At 62.5% G+C, this 18,284-nt stretch overlaps 2 protein-coding genes across 3 annotated transcripts; one reads left to right on the forward strand and one right to left on the reverse strand.

Moving 5' to 3' along the window:
• Positions 1 to 3,883: 3,883 nt before the first annotated feature.
• Positions 3,884 to 8,203, forward strand: GPR37L1 (G protein-coupled receptor 37 like 1). 2 transcript variants are annotated; one of them, XM_017347863.4, is made up of 2 exons: positions 3,884 to 4,617; positions 6,887 to 8,203. In XM_017347863.4, exons 1-2 carry the CDS (start codon positions 4,006 to 4,008, stop codon positions 7,676 to 7,678), a joined length of 1,404 nt encoding a protein of 467 aa, XP_017203352.2. In that variant the 5' UTR covers positions 3,884 to 4,005; the 3' UTR covers positions 7,679 to 8,203. The 2 variants fall into 2 exon arrangements, with proteins under 2 accessions (XP_017203352.2, XP_089168205.1); XM_089312079.1 differs by lacking the exon at positions 6,887 to 8,203 and adding an exon at positions 5,222 to 5,395.
• A 2,311-nt stretch (positions 8,204 to 10,514) lies between these two features.
• Positions 10,515 to 18,284, reverse strand: ARL8A (ARF like GTPase 8A). The gene is made up of 7 exons (XM_051820489.3): positions 17,895 to 18,284; positions 13,843 to 13,923; positions 13,539 to 13,612; positions 12,651 to 12,744; positions 12,110 to 12,177; positions 11,859 to 11,929; positions 10,515 to 11,543 (listed from the first exon to the last, which is right to left on the reverse strand). The coding sequence occupies exons 1-7, from the start codon at positions 18,015 to 18,017 to the stop codon at positions 11,494 to 11,496; spliced, it is 561 nt and encodes a 186-aa protein (XP_051676449.1). The 5' UTR covers positions 18,018 to 18,284; the 3' UTR covers positions 10,515 to 11,493.

Here is an 18,284-nt window from a genome sequence, read left to right on the forward strand (position 1 = left end):
GGTCTACACCGCGGGGGCAGGTGCCTGTGGAGCACAGACCCCCGGCAGAGATGGCGTGGCCAAGACCTGGCTTTGGCCCTGACTTCTCCAGTCTTTAGTTTCCACTTCTGCAAAGTAAGAGGGCTGGTGTAGGTGGTCTCGAGGGTCTCTCCCCATGTTAACATTTTCTAAGGCTTCACAAAGAGTGACTGGGGCTGGCGTTGTGGTGTAGAGGGTAAAGCCGCCATCTGCGACACTGGCATCCCACATGGGCACCAACCAGCTACTGTGATGTCCTAGCTGCTCCACTTCTTTTTATTTTATTTTATTTTAATTTTTTTTGACAGGCAGAGTGGACAGTGAGAGAGAGAGACAGAGAGAAAGGTCTTCCTTTGCCGTTGGTTCACCCTCCAATGGCCGCCACGGCCGGCGCGCTGCGGCCGGCACACCGCGCTGCCGATGGCAGGAGCCAGGTGCTTCTCCTGGTCTCCCATGCGAGTGCAGTGCACTCCCTGGCCACAGCAGAGAGCTGGACTGGAAGAGGGGCAACTGGGACAGAATCCGGCACCCCGACTGGGACTAGTGCTCTATTTCTGATCCAACTCCCTGCTAATGGCCTGAGAAAAGCAGTGGGAGACGGTCCAAGTGTTGGGCTCCTGCATGCACATGGGAGACCTGGAAGAAGCTCCTGGCTTGGTCTGCCCACGTGGGAGACTCAGAAGAAGCTTCTGGGGGGCCGGCACTGTGGCATAGTGGGTAAAGCTGCAGTGCCGGCACCCCATGTGGGCTCTGGTTCGAGTCCTGGCTGTTCCACTTCCGATCCAGCTCTCTGCTATGGCCTGGGAAAGCAGTACAAGATGGCCCAAGTCCTTGGGCCCCTATTCCCGTGTGGAAGATCTGCAAGAAGCTCCTGGCTCCGGGCTCCTGGCTTTGGATCAGCATAGCTCTGGCCATTGCGGACATTCCGGGAGTGAACCAGTGGATGGAAGACCTCTCCCTCTCTCTGCCTCTCCTTCTCTCTCTATGTAACTCTGACTTTCAAATAAATAAATCTTAAAAAAAAAAAAAAGAAGCTTCTGGCTCCTGGTTTTGGCCTGGCCCAGTGCTGGCCATTGCGGCCATCTGGGGAGTGAACCAGCAGATGGAAGATCCGTCTCTCTTTCTCTCTGTCTCTCTGTGTGACTCTTTCAGATACATAAATAAACATAAACAAAAAACAAACAACAAAGCAGTGTCTAGGAGTCTCAGCTTTGGGGCTGGACAAAGCTGTATTTGGATCCTAGCTGTGTGTCCTCGGGCAAGTCCCTTTACCTCTCTGGGCCTGGGAAAATAACAAGAAGACACAGGAGAGCTCAGGTAATGGTGCTAATGGTGATTAGCTGATGGTGCTAATGGCGACTTTGTACCCAAACAGCCACACCAAGAGGCAGAGGCCCAGAGCCTAATGCTGCTGGGGTGCTGGGGGCTCTGGGGGTTTGGGAAGCGAGAGTGTCTCCTGAGCACGGTGCAGGGGCCGCGGGGGCGGTGACAAGGAAGGCGGACACAGGCCCTCACCAACTCTCTTTTCTTCTTCTCGGGTGCAGGGCCCCTCTGGCTAGGCTGGGGCCTTCTCCAGTGGGAAGTGTCTTGCAGAAGTTGCGTCCACTCTGGGGGACACCCCAGGTCACGTTTGCCATCTGCCCTTGTGAGCGACTCCCACCCCTGGCTGGACAGGCCCAGTTTCTCTTCTCTTTTTCTTGTCGCAAGGAGCCGGAGAGCACAGCTGCCTGCCCCCTCCCCATTTGATTCGATTGTCTTCCCCAGCGCCCCTTCCTCTGCTGCCTGGGCGAGGTGGGCGACCCAGGCCTTGCCCTGCTGCCCGCCATGCACACATGCTGAAGCCCACGTCGCCACGCCCAGCAGTTCTTCCCTGTGACTCAACCCCAGGAACCCACGGCACACAGACTTCCGTACGCGCAGAGTTGAGTCCCCAGATACACACCAGGAGCTCCAGATCTCCCCTGCATGGGGTGGGTATCCACCCATGCCTGGGTCAGCCATGAGCGCTCCCTCCACAGCAGGCGCAGGCGCAGGCGTCAATGCTGCTGGTTTTCTGGAATCTCGGCTTCTCTTCACCTGCTTTGCATCCCCTGGCTCAGCTCCCAGAGCCTGCCTTGGTCACGCCCCTGTCCCTCTCCATCGCCTTCGGGATGGGATCCTCAGCTCTGTGGCCTGGCACACAAGTTCCTTCTGGTTCATCCCCTGCTGATCTCTGCAAGCGCCTTGCCCTAAGTGCCCAGGACTCTCCCAGAGTCCTCTGTGTTCCAGCTTCCTCGTCACACTCGCTGTTCTGCAGGCATGGCTGGAGCCTCCTTCCTCCCTGTGGTCTGTCCAGCAAGCTCACAGCCCGTATTCAAATGTCACCCTGGGTGCTGACAGACTGGCAGGTTCCTCCAGGCTCTTCTGGGCGCCCTCGCCATTGTGGCCACTGCCTTTTTTTTTTTTTAATTAATTAATTAATTTGAAAGAGCTACACAGAGAAGGAGAGGCAGAGAGAGAGAGAGAGAGGGAGGTCTTCCTTCCACTGGTTCACTCCCCAATTGGCTGCAATGGCCAGAGTTGTGCCTATCCAAAGCCAGGAGCCAGGAGCCTCTTCCAGGTCTCCTATGCAGGTGCAGGGGCCCAAGGACTTGGGCCATCTTCTACTGTTTTCCCAGGCCACAGCAGGGAGCTGGATCAGAAGCGGAGCAGCTGGGACTCAAAGCAGTGCCCGTATGGGATGCCAGCACTGCAGGCGGAGGTCCCACCAGCTACGCCACAGCACCGGCCCCAGGCCCTCGCGTTCTAGTGCATCTACCATGCTCAGCTGGAGCTGTTCAGTACCCCTGGGAATGAAGCCGCTCGCCGGACAGGTCTCTCGCACTTCCGCACACCGAGTGTCTCGTGCGCAGCAGGCACTCAGCCAGGATGTGTTCCTGACAATGTCCACCCACCTTGTGTCAGCCTCAGTTGTGGTTAACATTTTTGTTGTGGCACATGGATCAAGGCACCGCTTGCAACACTGGCATCTGGCGTCGGAGTGCCGGCCGGAGCTCTGACTGTTCTGCGTCCAGTCCCGCTCCCTGCTAACGTGCTTGGGAAAGCAAGTACTTGGGCCCCTGCCACTCATCTGGGACTTCAGGAAGGAGTTCCTGGCTCGTGGCTTCAGCCTGGCCCAGACTTGACACTTGTGGCCATTTGAGGAGTGAAGCAGGAGATGGAACTCTCTCTGTCTCTCCCTTTCCTATCCATATGCCTTTCAGATAAAAAAAATATTAAAAAAGTAAATTTCAGTTGTTGGGGGTGGGCTCTGTGGTGCAGTGGTGAGGCTGCTGTTTGGAGAACTCATGTCGTGGTCCCACCTCTGCTTCCGATCCAGCTGCCTGCTACAGCCCAGCCCAGGAGGCAGCAGGTGAGCCCTTGCCAAGCATAGGAGACCTGGGTGGAGCGCCTGGCTCCTGGCTTGGGCCTGGCCCAGCCCCAGCTGTTGCGCACATTTAGGAGTGAACCAGAAGGCAGAAGGTCTCTCTGTTGTTGTGCCTTTCAAGTAAACTGAAATTTCAGATTTTGAATCTGACAAGTGGGAGCGTGGCGAGGGGTCCACCGAGAAACCAGGTGAGTGCTGGGACCCAGAAAATCTCAGGAATCGTTTGGCTTTGCATGTGGGTGCTGCCTGGAGTCAGGCAGAACCAGGGGCCCTGTGCCCCACTTCTGGTTCTGCCCCTGCCTCGGGGGGTCACCCTGGGGCAGGCTGAGCTGCCCTGGTTGTGCGGGGCCCAAGAGGGAGTGCTGGGGGTGAAGAGCTGTGTGAGGGCAGCAGAGACTGCTCAGTGTCCAGCAGAGGGCCCTGCCCAGCCCGTGGCTGGGAGGGTGGGAGGGAGGGCCGGCCACGGCAGACGCCTGACCGGGGCGGACCAGCTGCCAGCTGCCTCTCTCCGTTCTGCCCAGCTTGCAGCCCTTGCCTCACCTGCTCTCCCCAGGCAGCGGCTGCCTCCTGCTCATCCGGCCATGCGCTGGCTGTGGCCCCTGGCCGTCTCTCTCGCTGCGGCGTCGGCCACCGGACTGCACGGTGTCTTGGGCAGGTCCAGAGCCGAGGAGGTCCAGGAGCAGCAGGGCCGAGCCAGGAGGGGCACCGAGGATGAGGAGGCCAAGGGCGTGCAGCACTACGTGCCTGAGGAGTGGGCTGAGTACCCCCGGCCCATCCGCCCTGCTGGTCTGCAGCCCACCGAGCCCCTGGTGGCCACCAGCCCCCGCCCGGACAAGGACAGGGGCACGCCAGGCAGCGGGCAGGAGCTGAGGGCCAACCTGACGGGGTCCCCGGGCCAGAGGCTGCGGATTCAGAACCCCCTGTACCCGGTGACCGAGAGCTCCTACAGCGCCTACGCCGTCATGCTGCTGGCCCTGGTGGTGTTTGCCGTGGGCATCGTGGGCAACCTGTCGGTCATGTGCATCGTGTGGCACAGCTACTACCTGAAGAGCGCCTGGAACTCCATCCTCGCCAGCCTGGCCCTCTGGGACTTCCTGGTCCTCTTCTTCTGCCTCCCTGTGGTCGTCTTCAATGAAGTCACCAAGCAGAGGCTGCTGGGGGACATCTCTTGCCGGGCCGTGCCCTTTGTGGAGGTGAGTGTGGGGCCCCGGGAAGCGGAGCTGCGGCCTGGACCTGCTGCCCCTACTCTGTCTCGGGGGGAGGGGGGCATGTGGGGGTGAGCATGGCGCTGGTTCTGGGGGCTCTCAGCAGACCCTGGCGGGCAGGTGTGCAGGGTCCCATGTTCCAGTCCTGCCTGCTCCCCTGCTTTGGCCGTGCGCACATCTTCCCTTTCTCTAGACCCTGCACTGGCTCTCCCTGCTCCACCCTGCCCCGTGTCCACACCGAGACATCACCCTGCCCTTTGTGCGCCCGTGGCTGCTGCCCAGTGCCCACATCTCCCTTCTTTCCTGCCTGGTGTCCTGTCTCCCCGCAGGGAGCTCCCACGGTCCCTCCCCACTCAAGTGAGTGCCCCCACCAGAAGGAAAGGCCCTTCCTTGCTGTGACTTATTGTCACAGCCTCCTACGCCCTCTCTGAAGGGGGAGACCTGGTTTGGGCTCTGTCCTTGTCACTCACCTCTCCTTTCCAGTTTCCCCATCACCCAACTGGGGTAGACCAGATGGTCCTTCCAGCGAGCCTGTTCTATGATTCCTGAGTCTCCCCCAGCACCCTCATTTCTATGTTAACACAAACACAAGAGTGTTGGAGCATGTGCAAACCATACAGAGATGCCTTCACCAAAACACGGCAAAAATACACCAATGTCTGTGCAAGGAGGCAAGACACAGCAAGACGGCTCTCTGCATAAGAACACAGGACAAGCAGGCAGCCTCGTAGGTTCAGCTCTGTGGGGGTAAGGATGGGGACTGTTGCGGCTGCCACCTCTCTGTGAAGGCTGGTGTCCCTCTGAGGCACGCGTTGAGTGATGCAGGGGACCTGCCTGCCTGAGGAGCAGTCAGGGGCAGGCACTGGGACACAGGTCCTGTTCCCAGCCCTGTTCCCGGTCACCTTAGTGGACTGGCCTTTGGCAGCTCCGCAGTTGGAGCCGTCTTTTGCTTCCCAACCCAGGGAGACCACCTACTGGTGGCCCAAGGGGGCTCTGCCTCACAAGAAGTCCCTCCATGTGGGAGCAGCCTGGGGTCCTGGTCCCTCACATCGTGCTCAGAGCCCAGGGGCCAGGCGGACTCCTCAGGGGACTCTGGGTCAGACAGACTGGATCTGGAGTGGGCTTTGCCCCAACTAGCCAAGAGACCTTGACCTTGCCAAGTTGCTTAACCTGCCTGAGTTTCAAGTTCCTCATCTGTACATTGGCGCTAATAGTAATGATAGCGATCCGAACGAATTCTCAAAGGATTAAGTGGGGGAATTTCTATAAAATGCTTAGAATGAATATTAGCAGTGGTCTACACCTGGGAGTGGACCATGGTGCGGGGGGCAGGACAGCAGACAAGAGCCCTGTCTTGCATGTGGCTGGCAGGTCAGTGACCGTGGGTCCCCACAGGCTCCCAGGCCACCTGCTCATGCCCCCTGGAGGATAGAGATGACCCAGAGGCCCGTCAGGTCCTCCCTCTGGGCTAGGGTTGGGTGGGTGGGAGTCACAAGGTGGCCCCAGGAGGAAATGGGAGGAGGCAGCTTGGAGCAAAACTTGGGACGTTTCTGGCGCTGTCGGCAAGGAGGAGAGGCGAGTGTTTTTGCCAGGGGCTGCAGGCCGATCCGCTGCTGGCCGGGGCTTCCCGGCAGGGCTCCCACAAAGGACACTGGGAGGCTGAGCTCATAAGGGGGGAACTGTGTGGCTCCCTCCCCTCCCCCCGGCAGAGGAGGAAGCGTCTGGCCAGGCAGGGCCTGGGCGTACAGCCCCCAGTGTGCTGGGACATCACTTGAGGGCTCCAGAGGGGGCGGGCACTCCCCTACCCCCCGACCCCACGCTCTTTGGCACTTCTGTCCCTGCTACCCTGCTTCTTCCTCTGACTTTCCTGCTGCTGTGGGGGCGGGGCTGCTCAGGACAGGGCAGGGAGGGTTCAAGACCACCCACCCGGTTGATGCCCACTGTTGGGGGCAGGGAACGGCTCTCCCACGTCTTGGTCTTGGTTCTTCCTTTGAGAGGAACTCCCAGGCCCTTCGTGGGGTCTCGGGGTCTTGGGAGGCAGCGAGTCGGTCAGCGGTGGCCAGGGGGCGGCGTGTGTCATCGTCAGCTCTGCCATTCAGTTTCCTCCCCTGTGGGACGGCTGAGCAGGGTTTGTGCAGCAAAGCCGTCCTACGAGTCCCATGCCCACCCCTCGGAAGCCCAGGGCTCTCCCCCCCACCCCCGTGCGTGCGCGCCTTGACCAGGGGCCCCTCGCCCGCCCCCACGTCCTCGCCCGCAGGTGTCCTGTCTGGGAGTCACCACCTTCAGCCTGTGTGCCCTGGGCATCGACCGCTTCCACGTGGCCACCAGCACCCTGCCTAAGGTGAGGCCCATCGAGCGCTGTCAGTCGATCCTGGCCAAGCTGGCCGTCATCTGGGTGGGCTCCATGACACTGGCCGTGCCCGAGCTCCTGCTGTGGCAGCTGGCACAGGAGCCCTCCCCTGCCTGGGGCTCCGAGGACTCGTGTGTGATGAAGCCCTCGGCCAGCCTGCCCGAGTCCCTGTACTCGCTGGTGATGACCTACCAGAACGCCCGCATGTGGTGGTACTTCGGCTGCTACTTCTGCCTGCCCATCCTCTTCACCGTCACCTGCCAGCTGGTGACGTGGCGGGTGCGGGGCCCGCCGGGACGCAAGCACGAGCAGTGTGAGAGCCAGCTCAACCGCACCGTGGTGGGCCTGACCGTGGTCTATGCCTTCTGTGCCCTGCCGGAGAACGTGTGCAACGTGACGGTGGCCTACCTCTCCCCGGAGCTCAGCCGCCAGACACTGGGCCTGCTGGGCCTGGTCACCCAGTTCTCCATCTTCTTCAAGGGCGCCATCACGCCCGTACTCCTGCTATGCATCTGCAGGCCGCTGGGCCAGGCCTTCCTGGACTGCTGCTGCTGCTGCTGCGACCAGTGTGCGGGCGCCTCCGAGGCCTCGGCGCCCGGCGGCCGCTCGGACAAGCTCAAGGCCGAGGCGTCCTCCTCCCTCTACTTCCATGAGCCCAGGGAGTCGCCCCCGCTCCTGCCCCTGGGTACCCCGTGCTGAGGCCAGGCCCCCCGGAGGAGCGGGATCAGGTGGGGGGCGTGGGGGAGGCGCTGTTTCTTCCCTTGTGGGTCCTGCTCCACGGCAGGGCGTGCTTCCTACAAGGGGGCCTGGGTTCCTCTCACCGAGGCTTGGGGATGTCCAGCCCCTCCCCAAGCCTGGCCTTTCCTCTCCCTCGTGGGGGCTTCCACGGGTGGGTGGTGATGCTTCTGGGTCCTGAGAACTGTCTGGAAGCTCTCAGCCCCACCAGCTGTGAACCCGCAATTCACCGGCCCGCCCTGGTCCCAGCCCCACGCCCCTGTCCCTGCCATGGAGCCTGACTGTGTTAGCTGTGAGCTCTCCAGGTGTCACCTCCCTCTGCCACTCCGGGCCCTGTTGTGGAATGGAGGGCCCTGGGGGGCAGGGGCAGGACCACCTTGTCCCCTCCCCCCTCCCTCCTTTCTTTGGGTGCCCTGGGCTGCCTAGCCCCCTCGTTAGGTGCTTGTTCTAGAAGGCAATCCGTGACCAGCAATAAACTAGGTAGAACTATCCCGGTGCCCAGTGCACGTTCTGGGGCCGTGTCCTGGCAGCACCCACATGCACCCCAGGGGCACACCCCCCCACTTTGGCCCCGCCTCATGCCCTGCACAGCCCTGTGGCCCTTGAGGGACAGAGAGGATAAAGGGCTTGGGGAGCTGGGGAGGGAGTCCTCGCTGTGGCTCAACCCCAGCGGTCCCCGGAAGTCAGCAGGCTGCCCAGCAGTCTGGTGTGGAGCCCCCTCTGCTCCCCACAAAGCCCCCATTCAAGGCAACCCCGCGTCTTTCCTGTGCCCGCAGCCTCTCGCTGTGAGCTGCTCCTGCTGTTTCTTAGGACGGCCTGTTTCGCCTGCACAAGGCGCAGCTGCCTGTCCTCTGCTTGCCCCACCCCCAGCCGCCCCAGCCCCTGCCCCCATCTGTACAGACCCTGCAGCTCCTCCTGCTGGTCCACCCTTGAAGGCCCACCCCCCCTCTGGGTTCTTCCAGACCCACCTCACCAGGTGGGGCCCTGAACATCCCGAATGGCTGTCCCCCAAACCCCACTGCCTCCAACTGCACCTGCCTGGCCAAGCCCAGCTCCCCTGCCCCAACCCCCTCCCCAGTGCGGAGCCTGCCTTGACCAGGAAGGAGCCAGGCTGGGGGGCAGGGGACTCTGAGTGCCCCGCCCACGCCCCTTGGCCTCAGACTCCCTCTGCCCCCTCCTGGAGATCTTAACAGCCTTGTTCTCTCGCTGGCACCCACCCCAGGGCCGGGTGACGCCAAGAGAGAGGGAGGCTGTTGCTAGGCGATGGCTGCCAAGCACACACCCTTTTGTGCTGGGGAATGACACCCACCCTGTTGCCACGGCGACCAAAGCCCCCAGCTTCGCCTGCAGAAGCTGACTGGGGAGGGGACAGGTCGCAGAGGGCCCAAGGCTTGCCCTGTGGAGTAGCCGGGGCTGCGCCCCCCGCCCCTGTCCCCCAGTCCTCTGTGCACCAGCGGCTTCATTCTGGAAGTAGCAAGAGGGTTTGTGGGGAGCCGGGGTGGGAGCTGAGGGGCAGGAAAGGGGCACCCGCGCATCCTGTTTGGGGGCCTCTGCACAAAGGCACCCCCCACCCTCCCTCCCCTGGGCTGGCCGGCTCAGGGCTGGCCGGGCGGGGGAAGGCAGAGGAGGCAAGGCCCTGCCGTCGCCGCCGCCTCTCAGTCCTGCCGACGCGGACAGCTTACAGAATCGGTCAGCAGGCCGAGGCGGCCTTGGAAAACGGCCACTGTCCCCGAGCCAGGCCAGCTGGGCACAATGTGGGGTTTGTTGCTCAGGGGTCCCAGGCTCGCCGTGGGGCAGCGCCGGCTCGGTGGTGGGTGGTGGACTTGAATACGGATGCTCAGAGGCGGCACTGAGGTCCACCCCGCTGGGGGCAGACAGCAGCCCTGGTGCCAGGTGGTGGGCCAGCAGCACCGCCCCCAGCCTTGCCCCTGCCCGGGTGATCACCTCGTCCCACTCCCAGCCCCCTCCTTCATGCGGGGAGTTGTGAGCCAGGGACTTAACCCGTCGGCTTGCTGGCCACAGCGCCCTTGCTGGGGGCACGACAGGACCTGAGAAAGGCAGTTCGCCCTCAGCTGTCCCCACGTGAGCTGCCGTGGTCCTGTCCCGGGACCATCCTGCAGCGGCAGTGGGGAGCTGGGCCAGGCGTTCTGCAGGGGCCTGCTCCATTTTCCAGGGTGGAGGGGCGGCGGAGCGGAGGAGGCGGGACTTCCTCTAAAACTGGGTCAAGATGGCCTCGATCAGAGTGAGCAGCCCCACAAGGCTCAGAGGGCCAGGGGAGAGGCGCTGGGGTGGTCCCCCCGCCCCCGGCCCCCCGGGGACACCCGCAGCCGACAGGAGGAGGCCCCGGCTCCGCAGGCCCAGGCTACCCCATGAGGACCGTGGAAAGGTTCCGGGCTCGGGCCCAGGGGCAGGGACAGAGTTCTGGTTCCGGCCCAATCTGGCTGCAGGTGAGCTCCTGGGCCTGGGGGAAAGGAGCTGACTGCAGGGAAACGGCCAATGGGTCCCGGCGCGGGCCACACCCCTGCCCGCCCCCCAACTCTGCCCCCCCTCCCCCGCCACCCGCCCCAGCCCCAGCCCCAGATCTCCATAGCGCCATGTGGCGGCTGCCCCCTCGGCACAGCGCTGGCAAGAGGAGGAGAACGCCACGCCACGGCCCGGACATGCGGGCGGGGCCGCGTGTGAAGTGCCCCTGGCTGTGGTGCCAGCCTGCACCTGCCCCGTGGCCGTGGCTCCGTGCCGGGGCCCGGTGTCGGCCGCCCCACACCACCTGCAGAAGAAGAGCCATCACTGCACACACCCCCCAACACAAAATCGGTCGTTTATTTTGTTTCTGTAGTTATTAGGAGGCAAAAAAATGTACAGTTACAAGATCGTTTTCCCAACAGAGGTTAAATGTGAGCTGAAAAGTGTAAAAAAAGGAAGAGGAACATCACTTTACAAATCATTAAATTAAACAAACGAACGAACAAAACCCAAAGGACCAGCCCCCTACGCTGAGTTCTCTCCTTGTGCAACTCTGCGAAACGAGAACAGAAAACGAGGCAGGCCACAGAGCCGGGGGCGGGGCCAGACGGGAGGGAGGTGCTGGGCGGGGTGGGCCGGGGTGGGGTGGGGCCTTGGCACCTGCTTGTGCCCCGTGGCCGCCCCCAAGGCGGCCAGGGTGGACAGGAGGCCCCTGCAGAGGCTGCCAAGCCGGTGCCATTCAAGCACCGAGGGGCTGGGCCAGGCCGGGGCCGGAACACGCAGGGCAGGGGGAGGGCAGTCCCTGCCCCCCCCCCAGCCAGCCACCACCTCTCCCGACCTGAACGCGCCCCAGGCCAGCCCTACATCTCCTTCCTCCTCTCCAGACTGCACCCCTCCACCCCGGTCCAGCGTGGCCCCTGCAGCATCAAATGGCTGATTTTAGTCTTTGCTTAAATTAAAAAATTAAAATATATATACATATATATACTGTACACACAGGACAAGAACAGAGAGTGTTGCCAAGGGAAGCGGGGGATGGGACGGGCGAGCAGTGCGGGCTGGGGGCCAGGGCTGGGGGGGGGGGCAGGGCTGGGGGAAGGGACAATGGCGGCAGGAGGCGAGGGCTCCAGAAGGGGGGGCAATTTATTTTACAATAAAAACAGGAGTTCAGACCTCAGCAGAACAGGACTCTGGGAGCCCCACAGGCCCCCCCCACGCTGAGGGAGGCAGGGGGGGCGGGGGGGCGGGGGTGGGCGGGGAGCCCGGCTTCAGGTTTTCATGACCATGGTCCCTGGGGCGGGAGGAGGGCTGCGGTCTCAGCTTCTCCGTGACTTTGAGTGCTGGATAAGCCACTGTAGGGTAATGTCTGGGTGGGGACAAGAGACAAGGTCACAAGGCCTCCTCGTGCTGGGCACACTGGGGACGTGGCAGGAGGCCCAGAGCTTCCCCAAGTACACCCAGGGGTCAGGCCCAGAGCACCACGCTCCCAGCAGTGCTGAGCAGGTGGCATGGCCTGCTAGGGGCGGGGCTGGGAGGATGCTCCGAACCTGGGCCTCCACGGCTCCACCGCCCCCCAGGGCCACAGAGCTCTGGGTCCCGAGGCACCACACCCAGGCATGCCTCCCGCCTGCTTCCCCCACCGCTGTTCCCCGGATGCCAGCCTCTCCCCAGACCCACGCACCGATGTTGTCCTTTTCTTTGCAGGAGATGGAGTAGCAGCAGATCTCTCGGTCCTGGATGGCAGACAGATTCCTAAAAGGGAGACCCGGGTGGTGTGTGCTGGGGCTAGGACAGCCGTCGGGGCTGCCGCAGGGAGAGTGAGGCTCTGCTGCCACCGTGTGGCAGATACTGAGAACAGCAACAAACCCGGCCTCCAGGGCAGGTGGCTGGGTTAATTTAGGTGTAGGAAGCAGAGAGGGACAGCAAACTCACATTTTCTCAATCAGCTCCTTCTCATCCAGTGCTCCTGGGAGGTCTCGCTTGTTGCCCAGGACCAAGACCTGCAGAGTGGGAAGACGAGGGTTAGGTCTTGTTAAAATTAGTTAATTGATTATTTGAAAGAGAAAAAGAGAGATCTTCTGTCCACAGGTTCACTCCCCAAATGCCTGCCAACGGTTAGGGCTGAGCCAGACAAGCCAAGAGCCAGGAGCTCCACCCAGGTCTCCCACACGGGTGGCAGGGTCCCAAGCATTGGAGCCATCTTCTACTTCCTTCCCACGATGCATTTGCAGGAAGCTGGATCAGAGGCTGGGACTCCAACCAGCACGCGGATATGGGATGCAGGTATTCCAGGTGGCTTAACCCACTGCACCACAATGCTGGCCCCACCAAGTGGCATCTTAACTGCAGCACCAAACGCCCACCCCAGCTGGCTTCTGAGACCCCCATGTCCTCTGTGCAGCCCCCCAGGCCTGGCTCTGCCCTGCCTCCAGGCATGCCCCACCCTGCCCTGCCCACTCCCTCTAGTTCCTACCGGGATGCCCTGCAGCTGAGGTTTGTCCAGAAGGTTGTGGAGCTCATTCTTGGAGGCCTCGATCTTCTCCTGGTCGGCAGCATCCACCATGTACCTGGGGAAGGGACGCGCATGTCGACCCCCCAGGCCGGGAGGCAGGCAGGCAGGTAGCAAGGGGGGGGGCTGCTGCCTGGGGCAGGAAACCTTTCATTGCAGCCTGTCCCCGCCAGGCTGCGCAGCTGACTCGTCTGACGCTGGTGCAGTTCTCTGTATCTGCGGCAGCGACTCCTGCACCCGGCCACATCCTGCCTCCCAATGCCTGTGACGACAAAGCTGTGACTCCCAGGCAAAGCTTGGCCCTGCAGGATTAACTGTCAGTCCCCCCCCGCCCCCTCCCAAAGTGACCCTCTTATGGTTTCATGGGAAGCCCGGATAATTTAGAATGAAAAAAGCAAAGGAAACCCCAGAACATTTTCCTGCAGTAAGATACTTTTAAAAATCAGGCTTAAAAAAAAAAAAAACAAAACAGAAAACCCTATTGTTTATTGTTTCCAGAAAACAAAACAACCTATTGTTTGAAGAATAAAATCATTTTTCAAAAGCAAGGGAACGAATCATTGAAACCACCCAAAATTCAAGACAGCAGTGGTGGCTCTGGGCCACTGGGAGGCAGTGTGAGGAAGGCACAGTGCACCTGTTTGCGGAAGGTGTGCATCTAGCCTGGGTGGCGGAGCCCTTGGCATTTAGCCAGGAGGACACGCAGACTAAAGGGGCAGGCAGGGAAGTGAGGTGTGACCCAAGGATCACGTCTGACCCACTTCTGTGCGTCTCAGGTGTTTGGAGGTGGCAGGGCTGGGGAAGCTGGGCGGGGCAGCAAGTGCCCTGGGCCATGCCTCGTCCGGGACTTACACAATGGCGCTCACTCCTCGGCAGTAGCGCTCCCACATGCTGCGGAATCGGGGCTGTCCGCCGATGTCCCAGAGCTGAGCAAGAAGACGGCAAGATGGCCCCCAGCTGGCAGGCAGCCCCTCCCACCCTCCCCCATCCCCCCCCCCCGCCTCCCATCTCCCCACCCTTGTCACCGTGTGGGACCCTGTGAGCCAAGCTTCCCTCTCCTGGAGGGTGCTCCTCCCAGGAGACCCACATCTTCCCCTCCCCCGCACACCAACGGAGGCCACACCCCCTGGCACCTGGCGCTTGGCCCCACCCTCACCTTGATGGTCACGTTCCCTTTGGTGATTTTGCGCATGTTGAAGCCCACGGTGGGGATCATGTCCTCATTGAACTGCCCGGACTGCAGAGAGGAGCGAGAATTGCAGACGCGCCAGCCCTGGCAGGGGGTCAAGGGGCCGCCTTCTCGCTCTCCCTACCTAAAGCCCCTTTACTGGGGTCAGGAAGCACACCCCACCGCCACCCTGGGCAAGGACCCCAAGCAGGTCATGTCTGGAGGTCGAGGGGGATCCCACGGGAAGCAGACACGCCAGTCCAAACTGGCCACCCTCAAGGCCATGCCCACCCACCAGTCTCTGCATTAGCCCACGTGCATGTTTGCACTGGCTGGGGGGCGGGTAACCAGATAACGGGGTCCTCCCCACGGTCTGCCCCCGGGGCCGGGAGCAGCTGAGGGAGCGCAGCTACGTGGCAGCATGAGCAAGTGCCTGCCCGGACCACGGTTCCACGCAGCATTGCTCATCTTCAAGCGCCAATGCTTTTCCCTTCTCCCCTCTAAAGTGTCTCGAATCTCTGGATGGTTCCGATGCACCTGCAGGCTTTGGATGGGGCGATGCCCGATGCCTTCCCCGTGGCCCCTCCATGCTGCCATGTGGGACACTTCTGCTTACCCCCCAGAAGCCCGCTGGGGGCGACAGCCTATCCCACCATCCCCTGTTCTGCCGGCATAGACAGCCTACCTGAAGACTGGGGCGGGGGGCGCCACCTAGACGGAAGCGCATGACTGTCTTTTCCCTGCGGGAGGCGCCCTCGGGCGAGGTGGGCACTGGGCACCTGTGGCTCATGGCCAGTGACAAGGTGCGGCAGGAGGCGTTCCCAACCTGGGGCCCACAGTGAGCCTTCTGTGTGCCCCGAGCCTCTGAGTGCACATGATGGGTGCGTGTAAATTTCAGCCCTCCCTGGGTGTCCATTGCGATGGGCTCCAGGACTGCCCTGGGATACCAAAAGCCACAGAGGCTCAAGTCCCACATCTAAGGGGCCTGGGGTCTGCGTGGGTGGCATAGCCCCCCGTACACTTTCCCTCTAGCTTCCTTACAAGACTGAATGCCACATGAAGACTCTGTCAACAGGGCTTCCACGGTGCCATTTATAAAATGACAAGGAGAAAGTCTGAGCGTGTTCTGTACAGATGCAATTTTTTTTTCCGCAAATATTTTCCATCCACAGCTGGTGACTTGGGGACGCAGAAGCAGCAGACACGAGGAGGCACTGCTCGCTTCTCTGGGGGAAAGGGTCCATAACTTTTCTCAGAGATCAAGACACTCAAAGGTCCCCAGAAATTAGGAGCCACTGAGCAACAGTGTGGCTGTTCTGGCTAAGTGGAGGGGCTGGGGCTGAATGTGGTACAGCCCCCTAGTCCCAGCAGGCTGCTGGCATGCCTGGGTGGGTGCACCTGCTGGACTGAAGTCCCGCCCAGCCCCCATGTGCCATGTGCAGCTGGGCTGGGTCAGAACATGGAATCCCTGGTCTGGAGGAACTGAGACGAGACCCCTCACCCTCTTCAGGCCTCGGAGTTTCTGGCTGCAAAACCAGTGGCAGGTTTTAGTTCCCCAGGACTGGAGACAGAGGCTCCCCGAATGCTGGAGACGGCTGTGCCAGAGTGCAGGGAACCGCCATTGGTCTTCCACGATGACAGGACCTACAGGCTCCCAGGTGAGTGAGGAGCCTGGCCTGACCACCCGGCCTCTGCCAGCCCCAACCCCAGCCCCAGCCCCAGCTGGTGACCATGGCAAGGGGGCTGCAGCGGGGACCTCCAGGGAGCCCAGCTCCCTGGCACCAGTTCAATTGTGCATTGCAGCGAAGGTGGCATGGAGGTGGGATTTTACTTCCCGTTGCATGGCATCCAGCTCCGCAGGGGGGCTGGGGCGCCACCGTAAGGCCCAGCCCCCCTCCCCCCCCCCTTCTCAGACTGGGATTCCCTCTGTCTTTCCAGCTATCAGGGAGTTCTTTATAAAGAGCCCAAACCCCACCCTCCTCTAACTTGCTGCGTCTCCATTTTTAAATATTTGACAATGACCCCTGCTCTCCGCCGGGGCAAGACACCTCCCATCTTTGTTGCTAGAAACTTTTTCAGAAGTCACAAGGTCCATCTTAGGTGCTTCGAAGCCTCATAAGGTCTCTGTCAAGTTTCCTCCCAGCTCCCATGCACCTGCTGAGCGGCCAGACATGCCAAACTGGGTTTCCATGGACAGCCAGATCTCAGGATGAACAGAAAAGAACCCAGGAGGGGAAAAACAGAGACAAACACAGGCCATGTGAGTGGACCGCGGGGCTGCAGAGTCAGGGGTGGGCATGGGAACAGTGCCCGGGGGGGCCTGATGGCTCATTTCTTTCTGGAAGGCGGTCGGCTGTGAGGATACAAAGGGTGGGCAGAGGGGCGGCGGCGAGACAGCCCTGGAGTCTCGGATTCCCAGACACACAGCAGGCGCTGCTTTCTTTGGAGGCCTCTTCAGGGAGGGGGCATTGAGCCCGCCCTTTAAGGACATGCCAGCTAAAGTTGCCAATTTCGCATTAAAAGAGGGAAGGCACGGCCTGGCCCGGCAGGGGGACCGTCCCCTGCCCGCCAACAGCGACCCTGGCAGTGGGATTCGGGACTCTCAGCGTCTGTCCTGCGGGAGACCCCCGCTGACTGGAGGGGAAGCTGCTCTGGGGTGGGGGGAGACCGGATCCCCCTGTGTCCCTGTGAACCCCTGCCCGGCACACGGGAGTGCTTCCTTCTCCCTGGGCTGAGCCACGGCTGAGCCTGCTTCTCCTCCCAGCCTTACCCTGCACACATCCCCCAGACAAGTCCCCCGGGGCCTGCTGAGCCAGGTGGGAGCACCCGTCAATGCCAAGTCTAAGACCCAGGGGCAAAGGTTAGCTCAGAGCATCATCCAGGCTTCAGCCTGGGCCCGGAGATGAGGAGGAGCCAGGAGCCAGTGGGAGGAAGAAGGGTGGGCACCTGCTCAGGCCATTTCAGGAAGGAAGCTGGTCCCCGGTCGTGTGACCGTGGGTGCCAGCCCCTCCAGCCTCCTGTCCACCCTCAGCCTCGGCCTGCGGAGTGACACAGTGCCCCTGTGATGTCCTGGCCAACCACACAGGCAGGTGGTGGCCCCTCTGCCGGCCAGCCCCCAGTCCTGCTGACTCTTCCCATCAGCACCTCTGACCACTCTCAGGTTCTGGCAAAGCGGACATCCCCAGTCCCTGTCCCAAACCCTCCTGAGCCCCACAAGCCTGGGCCCGCCGGGCTGGGAAGCGCAGGCCGCAGGCCGCAGCCATGATGGCAACCTGGGGCTCTCACACCCAGGGAGCTCATCTTCCCCTTTTTGAAAGAGAGATTTTAACTCTTTGCTCACCAGGCCCTGTCCCTGAAAGACTCTTGCCAACATACACCTCGGCCAGGAACGGGAGGCCCTCGGCCCCCCTGTCCCTTGTCCCTGGCCTGGGCAGCGCCCCTCCGACTCCCCCTCTGCACCCCGGTGGCAACTTCTGATGCAGCACTGTCTGTGCTGGGAGGCCAGTGTCCCTGGACCCCTGCTGGACCTCGCAACAGCAGGGGGAGAGATGCCAGAGGAGGAGTCTGGGTAGGAGCCAAGGCCCTCAGCTGACCTCCCGGCCCCCAGGGGACGCCTCCCCTCCCCCTCAATAAGGCCTGGCCTTCCTCTTGCAGCCAGGAGGGGTTAAATCCTCAGGGTGGGGCTAGGCTGGCCCAGGACCCCTCCCCAAACCGCGGCAGCCCCATCCTGCAGGCGCAGGGCGGGCAGGCCCCGGCGCTTTCGCCCAGTCATGCCCCCTTGCGCGGGGTGGAGGGGGCCTGGCCTAGCCCGCGGCCGGTCCCTCCCAGCTGAAGACCCCCTTGGTGCCGCCAACCCCCCCTCGCCGGCTCCGGGCCGTGCCATTCCGCCCCAGGGCCGGACCGCGGGTCGCGCGCCTCCCGAGTCCCCCCAAGGGCCGTGCTAGGCCCCGAGCGCCCGGGCCGGCTCCTCCCCCGCCCGGCCGTGCCCGGCCATGCCCGGCCATGCCAGGCGGCGCCCCCGGCGGCCCCGGCCCGCCTACCGCGATCACGTTGACGAAGGTGGTCTTGCCCGAGTACTGCAGCCCCACCAGCGTGAGCTCCATCTCCTCCTTCCAGAACAGGGCCTTGAACCAGTCCAGCAGCTTGTTGAACAAAGCGATCATGGTCGCCGCCGCCGGCCCCGCCCGGTGCCGGGTCCCCGCCGCCCCTCGCTGCCCTCTCGCTGCGGCCCCGAGCGGCCCCTCCCGGTGCGGCCCGGGTCCCGCTGCTCGGTGCGGGCGGAGGCTGGAGCGCGGCGGCCGACGACTCGCTGGCCCCGGATCCGCTCGCCGATGGGTGTGGCCTCGGCGCCTCCTCCTCCTCCGCCGCCGCCGCCGCCGCCCTCCCGCGCGGCCGGCCGCGTCCTGCTCGCGCCCGAGCGCGCGCTCCTC

Source organism: Oryctolagus cuniculus, chromosome 13 (assembly GCF_051225735.1).
Source record: "Oryctolagus cuniculus isolate XC-2025 breed Fujian yellow rabbit chromosome 13, ASM5122573v1, whole genome shotgun sequence".
Lineage (NCBI taxonomy): Eukaryota > Metazoa > Chordata > Mammalia > Lagomorpha > Leporidae > Oryctolagus > Oryctolagus cuniculus.

Coding starts and splice junctions, on each gene's coding strand:
- GPR37L1 (XM_017347863.4), top strand. CDS start 4,006: ATGCGCTGGCTGTGGCCCCTGGCCGTCTCTCTCGCTGCGGCGTCGGCC. Junction 4,618..6,886: donor GGGCCGTGCCCTTTGTGGAG/GTGAGTGTGGGG, acceptor CCTCGCCCGCAG/GTGTCCTGTCTGGGAGTCAC.
- ARL8A (XM_051820489.3), bottom strand. CDS start 18,017: ATGATCGCTTTGTTCAACAAGCTGCTGGACTGGTTCAAGGCCCTGTTC. Junction 12,178..12,650: donor CTCAGCTGCAGGGCATCCCG/GTAGGAACTAGA, acceptor CCCACTCTGCAG/GTCTTGGTCCTGGGCAACAA. Junction 11,930..12,109: donor AAGGAGCTGATTGAGAAAAT/GTGAGTTTGCTG, acceptor TCTCCCTTTTAG/GAATCTGTCTGCCATCCAGG.